At 37.5% G+C, this 9474-nt stretch overlaps 1 protein-coding gene across 1 annotated transcript; it reads right to left on the reverse strand.

The window, feature by feature from the left end:
* Positions 1-2260: 2260 nt before the first annotated feature.
* LOC137585059 (EF-hand domain-containing protein D2 homolog) lies at positions 2261-3643 on the reverse strand. Its single transcript, XM_068300707.1, has one exon. The coding sequence runs from the start codon at positions 3473-3475 to the stop codon at positions 2465-2467; it is 1011 nt and encodes a 336-aa protein (XP_068156808.1). The 5' UTR covers positions 3476-3643; the 3' UTR covers positions 2261-2464.
* Positions 3644-9474: the final 5831 nt, after the last annotated feature.

The following is a 9474-nucleotide window of genomic DNA, read 5'->3' on the forward strand; positions in this document are numbered from 1 at the left end:
AAGTGATTGTTGACAGTTTACGGTCGCATTTAATATGCAAAAGATATACACAGGAGGTGACATCTCTTAGACTTTGAATTTGGGACTATCCAACAACTTGACATGTCTCTTTGAAATATATTTTCTTTGTTATTATTTTTATTTTCTATGAGTACACAAAAAAAAAAAAAAATTATTACATCAACTAATTGCAATTGACAAGGATTGCGCTGTGCTGATGCTTGTCTGCGCTCTGTTGGTGAATCTCAGAAGCAAATGAGGCAAACACGGTGGCATACTTTTGGGCGTTCATCTGTATGAGTTGCTCTTGGCGTTGTCTGTGTAGAAAAGACTTTCAGCATGTATATGTGTATGTGTGTGAATGTTTACAAATGCTTAAAGGCAAGGCAAACCATGTCAATGACATCTGACACGTGACCCTTTTTCACACACATACGCAGACCCACACACAAATACATATACAGAGAGCACAGGCTGCCATAAAACCATAACCATAAACATTTAGTCGGGGGCCATCCAAGAGTTTTCTCTCCTGCTTGCAGCACAGGGTGCATATGGGTTAGTTGAGACTTAAGCTAGTCGTGGTTATATATTTCCACAGTTTTTTTTGCCTTAGTTTTCAATAAAAATCGATAACACAGGAACAACTAATCGAACTAATTGAGAACAAAGAGTTCTCAAGGCTTACAAGGCTTAGGAAACCGCGTAAATAAACGTTTTGCTTTACATCATTTTATTTGAGTGCGTTATCCACAATAAGACATTAGTTTGAAATTAATTTAATTTCGATTGTTATTTATTTAATTAATAATTATTTACACATTACTTTAATGAGCAGCAGTCAAGTCGATCCTTTTTATTACCAACAACAACAATTTGTTTCTGTTATTGTAGTTGTTAGTTTGTTTGGTTTGGTTATTTTTTTGGTCGCTCGTTCCAATGTGATTAGATGCGATTGTGCGCGCAATTGAGCGAAATTGATGGCAATGCTATTAAAAGGTACATCCCCTTATTCCTTCATTCCCTTTTACATGCTGCATTGGTTACACTTGCCATTTTCCCTTTTCCATGTACTCATGTGCTCGTTGTTCATAATTAATTTTCTAGTGAATTTACTTTCATGGCATTTTGGTTAGCTAAGTGGGAAGGCCAAGTCAACGAAATTGCTTCGGACCAGTTCTCTCTCCATCCCCCATCCTCCACCCTATCGCGTATCCAGTAAAATGTTCACTTTACGCCCAGTACCGCCTTCCAGTTGAACAGGAGCTAGAACTGGCATTGCCGACGCTGCTGGCATATAAAAGTTGTTTCAGCTGCGGCATTTATTTTAATTTGAAAACTATTTCCACGCCCCCTTTCACCGCTTATGCTCATTATTTTTGCTTGACTTTAGTTGGATTTTTATTACATAAGTCGCTGGTTGCTTGGTTGCCTTTGGTTGGTTGCGTATACGCAACGTTCGCCCGCTCGCAATTTTCATTATAATTTGTATATGGCGTGTAGCCCCCAGTAACTGGAATCGCTGAGCGGGGGCGGTGCTGGCGAAAATTTGCAACAAATATTAGCACAAATCCTGTTTGGTTTAATGGTAACATAATTATATGGCATGCTAAAGGAAGCTTAAATTCAGGGAATTTTTGGATATTAAATAAGCAAATATACTGTACATAAATTATATAAATTTCTTATCAATCAGTACTAAACTTTGTTGAATCGGGCCTAAAATAAAGCCACTTATGAATACAGATACTTTCATGTCGAATATAAACTTGGTTAAATTCAGTTAAGAGTTTATTAGCCTTGGGCTGATTTTTATTTCACCATAAAATCCCAAGCTACCCTTTTGCTAGCCTTTTCTCAAACCGCCCTAGGATGTATATATTATATATGTATATATACGAGTTTATGTACATATTGCTATATACATATCGAAATACTTAACGTAGTTAAGCGCGCAAATTATTTGCACGAAAATATTTTTGCCTTCGAGGCTAGGCAACTTCCGGGCAAAGTCCCGCAACTTGGCACTTGGCGTGTGTGGCGCACATTTCACTTTTTGGTGTATGCCAAACGCTTCCCCTCATCTTCCCTTCACCTACATTCCACAAAACCTCAGCTATCAGTAAAAGAGAGGTTAAAGAAAAAGGGGGTGGAGAAGCAGGAATGGCTATTGAAAAGTATCGCCTTCTTTCTGTTTGGTTTTACTTTTTCTTGTTTGGATTGCTTCTCCTCCACCTGGCAATTACCTTTGATTGGTCACTTAAACAAAAGTTTTTTTGGGTTTTATTGGCAAATGATTTATGTGTCCAGCGGACAAGGTCAGACATAAAGCCCTTAAACGTGCAATTTGATTGTTTTTAAACATAATAACTAGAAATTTTGGTAAAGTTTGCAAAGTGACAAAGTCAACCTGAAACAATTAACAATTTTCTCCAGTTATGCTGTGAATCGTTTGGAAGCGCCTCTAATCCTTGCCATCACCTTGCTTTAGAAGCTGCTTCTTGAAAACCGCTGCCGCACTTTTGAATTGCTCCCGATTCACTGAACCTTTCGCATTGTCTGCTGCCTGATGGTTATTTTTGATCAACGTATGTGTTGCTGCTGGCATCGGCGGCGAAGGATGGACCATTTGGTCCGACTGCTTTGCAATTTTAGCTTCGAAAAACAATTTGGCCCCACTTACTCCGACCTGGGAGACATCAACAGCTGTCGTTTGAGCCAAACGTTCCGTTTGTCTGTCCCTCAGATAGGATTTTCTGAAAGTCATACGTTTTAGTAACTTGGCATATGCTAGTAGAAATTGACAAAATGTCATCCTAACGGCAGCCTCCCCAGCTACACTCGCCAATAGATGTTTGGCAGCAAGATGCGTTTGCGGTATATCCATTTTCTCAAGCATTCGCTTAAATTGACTCAAATCGAGATAGCCATCAGAATCTTGATCAAAGTATGTAAATATCTCAAACGTCTCATCAATCTCTATTTGGTGGAACCAACGTCCATATTTCTCATATACCTCGTCCATTTCAATTTCATCGCTCGATTCACTGCTATCCTCCGTCAGTTGCAAAGATCTGCGTTCCATAACTACACGCATCGATGAACGTTTCACCAAGATATTCAACTGTTCCTCTTCATCTTCTTCCTCTTCGTCTATGCGGTTGTTGTTAATGGTGCTAGAAGTGTTGGGCTTATCATCTTGCAGACTCTTAGAACTCGTACCCATCAACGACTCGAGATCAATGCCACTATCCAGACTTGCATTGGAGGTATGCACTTCACGTTTCAATATGGTATTTTTGATATTCACATATGATTCACACGAAGCAAACGACGCACAGGACGATAGATCAAGAAATTTATCGCTAGGCTGATTCTTCTCCTCGTTCCTTAGAGTCGTTCTGCTCCCCTTCAATGAGACCGATAACTCGTTGTCGCTGTCGATATATTCCTTGCCAGTGGCCGATTCTGACATGATCCGCGGATGAGCCACAAGAAAACACAATTACATATATTTGTTTATTTAAAAAATAAAACGAAATGAAATTACTTTAGCCGAAAATAAAACAAAAGTATTTATGTGATTTTTAACCTTTTCTCTGTAAAATCTGATCTGATTATGAACTTAAATAAAATCTGTGATACTGACAAATAAAAATCAGGCAAATGTTCTGAATCTACATCTCTAACATGACATTAATTTCGTTCTAGGCAAGTATAACTTAACTTTATTTTTTTATTTTTCTAGACATCTCTTCGTAAATTTTAATTTGTTCATTTGTAAAGTGACTTGGTTTCCGTGTTAATTGGGCCTTGTTTTAACTTTGATCCTTTAATCAAAGTTGACAAATATTGACTTGGCCGCAAAAAACTACCGGCCGGATGCACAAACTTTTAGGTTGGCTTTCGTTAACATTATTTGGTATTTTTTGTTTTTATTTTTCTGGTACCTACTTATATCGTCTATTAAGATTCAACACAATTTTCAACCATATACTGACGGCAAATTAATGACTCAGTCTCCCAATTGGACTTTGGTCCTTTAGGTCCGTTGACATGCCATGGCTATAAACAGTTAATTAAGCTTTTATTGGTTACTCTTTACTTTTTTCGTCTCTCGCATTTTGGTTGGCATTTCACGTTTTATTTGTCAAACAAGTGACGAGACCATAAACGAGCCACCAAACTGCTGACTTTTCCTGCTGTTTTTGCTGCTCTTCTGGTCTCTTTAGCTATTTACCGTGAGAGCCGCAAGGTAGGCATATTGCTCACCCTTTTCTTGTTTTTTTCTCCCCTGTTTTTTCATTTTTGTGGGTTACGGCATGGTCCGACCTCGGGTTTATTTATTCACTCATTTCGTGTGCAAAAATATTTGGTGATAACGAGCTGGCAGCCCAAGGGGGCTTGTCATGTTTAAACCACATTTATTTGCTACCTTTTGCGGCAACAATAAAAAAATTATATGTATATCCAAACACACCATACATATAGGTAAATAAAAAGAAATATATATATATTTTTTTTTTGTTCGCGTTGCAACAAAGATGTTAGTACACAGCCAACACAAAAAACAGAAACAACAAGAACGAAGCAAAAACGAGAATGTCAACAAAAAGTTGGCGACTTCGACATTTAATTTACATAGCAAAGTTTTTTACTTTTTATTTCAAGCATGCTGATTATAAAATTACAGAAAACCGGCAACCAAGGGAGAGAGAAAAAGCGAACTGGGTTAAACAAAACAAAGCCGAAAAAACTGGGCCCCAAGTGCCAGAGAAATGCCAGCGAAACTTGTGCAGATCTTTAATCAGAGAACAACCAAACCAAATAGCAGTCATATATAAACGCCCTCACACACATACACGTACAAATATTTGTATACACAAAATAAGCAAATTTTTAGCATGAAGATGTTCTCAAAAAGAGCCCAAATATTATAAGAAATTGTGTAGAGAACGAATTCGTAAACAGAGCATTTCTTTCTGGCTAGTTGCCTCATTTTTTCTTGTGTGTCTTCGATGCTCGAAGAAACTTTTGTTGGCCCAAAAGTGTCAAAACAACTTGCAGTCAAAGTAGACACCCACCCACCTTATATTTAAGTCAGAAAAAAGAAAGTGTAAGTTGTTGATTTCTTAAGTCCTGAAAAGAAAACCCAGCAGCTTCACTCTCAGTCTCAGCAACAAACCCAAGTTTGCTGCGTGGGCGTATTACACATTTTGGCCCATGGCCAGAAACTTGGCAGCACTTCATAAGAGGAACAAAAAAATGTACCGATCCAACTGAAAATGCAACTGCAAATGAAATTGAAATCCAAGCTGACGCCCAAATGGTAACAATAAATAATACACAAAAAATAACTTCATTTTGTCCATAAATTCGTAACCTTGGAAAGCAAATAAAATGCAATTATAATTAATGATTCGCTAGGCCAACGTTTTTGGTATCAAAGTTTGCTATTGAAGCATAATAAATCTCAATATAACTCAAGTGACCGTTGCAGTCTAAACTTTGACATTTGATGGAAGGGTTGTAAGTGGCTTGGTTTTCTCCACTTTCTTTAATCCCCATCGTTTATCCCGCTTCCACCTAAAATCTCATCCATTTGAACTCAACTGTTTTATTCCTACATATATTTTAGGGTTAGGCTTATTTGCCATTAGAAATATAATAGTTAATAAGTAGTTGCCAAAGACTAAAAAAAAAAAACACAGTTTTAAGTGAGATCTATTTGTCGATATGATGATTTCAAAGATTTCTCTATATCGGTTTTTCTTAGGTGTCCTAGGTAGCTTTAAATTAGATTGTTGTGTCGACCTATAAATAAGGCCAACCCTAATACAAATTTTTGATGGCCAGCTTAGCCCTTTTTTATATCTACCGGCTAATTACCCTAAAAGGAGACTACATAGCTTTTACCTAATTGATAAATCATGACATTCTACTTCAATTTATTGTATATTTATGTTGTAAATGTCCTTGACCTTGTTTGTTTTTGCTGAAATTCAAGCAATTAAAAGTACCCAAGAAAAGAACTTGATTGTGAGTAATTTATTTATAAATATAAATTTTGGCCATTAAAGTCATAATTTCACATTAAATGCAGACGTGACTACAAGAAAGAGAAGCCAACAAAAATTGGCCACCACATGAAGCAAATTGAGTCTTCCTTCCCCGTACTCCCACGTTTCAGCGATTGGAGCAAACACATTAATAAGTCAATTGATGTTTTGTTAACCTACCAGCCGAGCTGGGGCCAAGTATGTTGAAGACCAGCCAAGGGTTCGTCATACCACAGGCTGCTTCTCCCTGGCGACTCCAAGGACCGCTGCGACATGCGTGTGCTCGCATTTATCCCGGCAGGAGCTGAGACTAATTGCAATTTATGTACGCAATAAAACATTTGCCAAACAGCTACAGGACATCGCACAATGGACACACGCACTCACACACACAGACACATTAGCTTGATACGGCAGGCCTTTTGGTTATAAATTTATGAAAAATATTCGTCCAGCTCCATAACAAATCTAAGGGGAATTGAGAGCACTCGTTTCGCAGCGCTGCATGTGGTCTGTGGTTTTATTAATCAAGCGACAAGCATTGATGATGAATCGTTTGCCACCTCCCACATCAATCACCCTTAGTCCCTCAGTCAATTGAAGTCAATTACCACAATCGCTAAGGAATTTGATTTCGAGCTAAAAGGATGCTCAAAAGCAAAAAGTAAAAAAAATAAAAGGAGAAGTGAAGAAAAGGTAAGCTGCATCTTAAATAAATTTAACTGCCGCAGTCGTTACGCTTGAGGCATTAAATGTAATCTGCTTACAGTGCTGCGGAAAATAATTTCCAACAGGTGAATGCAAGCCAGACAAGCGAATGTAATTGACAATAAGCATAGAGAATCTGAAGTACTCTTCTTTAAAAGAGCATAATATGATACAAGAAACTTTAATAAACTTTTTTTTGTAAATGCAACTTGTAGTTTTTTGTCACTTTTTTTTTTTGGCTCAGAATATTCTCCACCATTTATCCGCGTGGAACTCGAGTTAAGATGAAGAAGATAGGCTCAAAAGAAAATGGGAAAAATGCCGTGAAAAAGTGAGGGTAAAAGATCCCGACAAGCTGCTTTTGTACAAGGCGGCTTCTACTCCATTTAAAGTGATTGCCGTGCACAATTCGCGCTAAAAGCTTTCACTTGCCAATTGCCGATGAAAACAAATGCTAGTCCTTTGCCATTGCCGCTTTTCTTTATGCAGTAGTCCTTCATCGTTGCTGTTGCTTATCGTGTTGTTGTTGTCTGGTTGGCTGGCATTGGCCATTGCAGTTGATTCTCTTCTTTTAGTGCACTAAACTGAGACTGGGCTGGGCGAAAATCTGCAATGCTCTTAGCAGCTAACACAAAAATGTTAGACTTTTTTTTTTTGTATGCAATGGCCAAATACTCTTTGTTAAATCAAAAGCTCAGTTTTAGTTAGTATTCATTATATTATCAAGATTTTTCACAATGTGTTATATTTGATGATATTCCAAACTATAACATTTAATTAAAAGTGGAACCAAATTTGTTGCATAAAAAGTATTTAAAGTTAATTTTAATGAATAAAAAGGAAGAGCCTTTATTCAAACAGAAATTCTTTGGAGGTAGTACTCAATGCTGTTCGAGCTAAGCTAATTGAAAACTACTTTTACACTCCCCCACAAACTTACTGACTACCAGTTGGACAGGCCAAAACAACAAAGCAATTGCCACAGCAACTGACAGAAGCTTAAAAAGCCGCACATTACTCATACGCAACGTTGAATGCGCAGCATACAAAGGCATTGTCCTCATGGCTCTTTGGTTGTCTGTCTAGCTTAGTTTAGTCTGATGCTTGGCCATCGCAGGCTAGTCACGTCTTAGTATTTTGCTTTCATTTTTTTTTTTCTTTATTAATGCCAACGCATGGATTGTGGTGTCTTTCCCAACTCCAACTCGCTCACTCCAACTTACCCTTTACATCTTACGCTTTACATTTTAAAAAACAAATGAAAGAAATGCATATTAGACACTTCCGGTTCTTGTGAGCTGAACTCCTCTTGAACTTTGTGGAACAATGCTAATAGCAACAAATGGCAACACCTGTAAGTGCACTTCATCAGTCCGTGGTATCAAGGAGAGACGATTGGAAGGAGTTACAATGGTTCATCTCTTAAGCGCATTTTTGTATTGTTACCATTTCTTGGTGTGCCGGAAAAAATATTGCCAAAGATGTCTTTCCCACCTCGCAACCATCCTGTTTGGAGTTTCTCTACCGTTTGCAATCTTTTTCTCATTCCACTTTTTTCCTCTCTGCTGCTGATGCTTCTGCTGCTCAACCATGATTTAGAATTAATAAAGGCATCGCATTTTCTTTTTACCTTTTTCATGTTTTTGCTTTGCTCCTTTGATTGTTGTTTTTGTGTTGTTGTTGTTGTTGTTGTTGTCATGGTTGCCAAGTGCAGTTGACTTCACCTGGCATTGTTTTAGCTTTCTTTTCTCTACAAACTCACACACACGTCACACACATATACATACATAGCCAAATATGCATATAAATGTGTTGCATACATTTCAGCGCCAGGATTTATGCACAACCAACTCCAGCTTGGCTGCCGCTTCATGCTTTCGCCTTTTTACGTTTATGCAAAGTGCAATGGCTTGGCATCTCTTCCGCACCTATACATATATGTAGGTGAAGGTGTGTGAGTGTGTATATGCATAAAATTTTAGTTGTTGTTGTTGTTTTTATGCGGCATTTGTGTCAAGTACACGACGCAGATTAAAGGGCATAAAGCTGAAAGAATTGTACAGACAAATACACAAACAAAGAAAGAGAGAAAATGCTGGAAAAAGGAGTGAAAACTCAGAGCAGGTAGAAATAAATGGGCAAGCCAGCAAGCGCAAATCGAAAGGAATTGCAATTTAATAGTACAACCTGGTGCAAGTTTTTTATTTTCTTTTCTGCCTATTTTTTTTTCAGTCTTCCAAGCTCTCTCCGGATGTGAGAAGCAGATGTTTGTTGGCTTCATTTTGATTGGTTTACATAATGCAATTAAGTAAATCGACGTCGTTTGGACATATGGAAAATTTAACAACTTTCCCTTGTCTATCAACGAATTCGAAGTGCCCTTTAACTGGCGGCACTGTGTATTGAAAGTAGAATTATTCATTAAATGACAAAAAATGTAAATGGAAAGAAATCGGTTCCAGTACTTGAAATACTTATTGTTGTATTAACCTTTCGCAGTACAGGGTATAAAATAACAATACATGTATATGTTTGTCTGAAAAAGAGTTCTTTTTAAACGACAGCGTTGTGGACATTTCATTACATTAAATGGTTGTGAATTGTATGATGAAGCAACCATACAGATGTCAGTTGACGAGTATGAAAATGGCGTCAATTAATGTTTTTCTGGAAGCAATTATAAAGATGAAAAAAAAAATTTTAAAGT

The sequence above is a fragment of the Drosophila tropicalis genome, unplaced genomic scaffold, assembly GCF_018151085.1.
Source record: "Drosophila tropicalis isolate 14030-0801.00 unplaced genomic scaffold, ASM1815108v1 contig_878, whole genome shotgun sequence".
Taxonomy (NCBI): Eukaryota; Metazoa; Arthropoda; class Insecta; order Diptera; family Drosophilidae; genus Drosophila; species Drosophila tropicalis.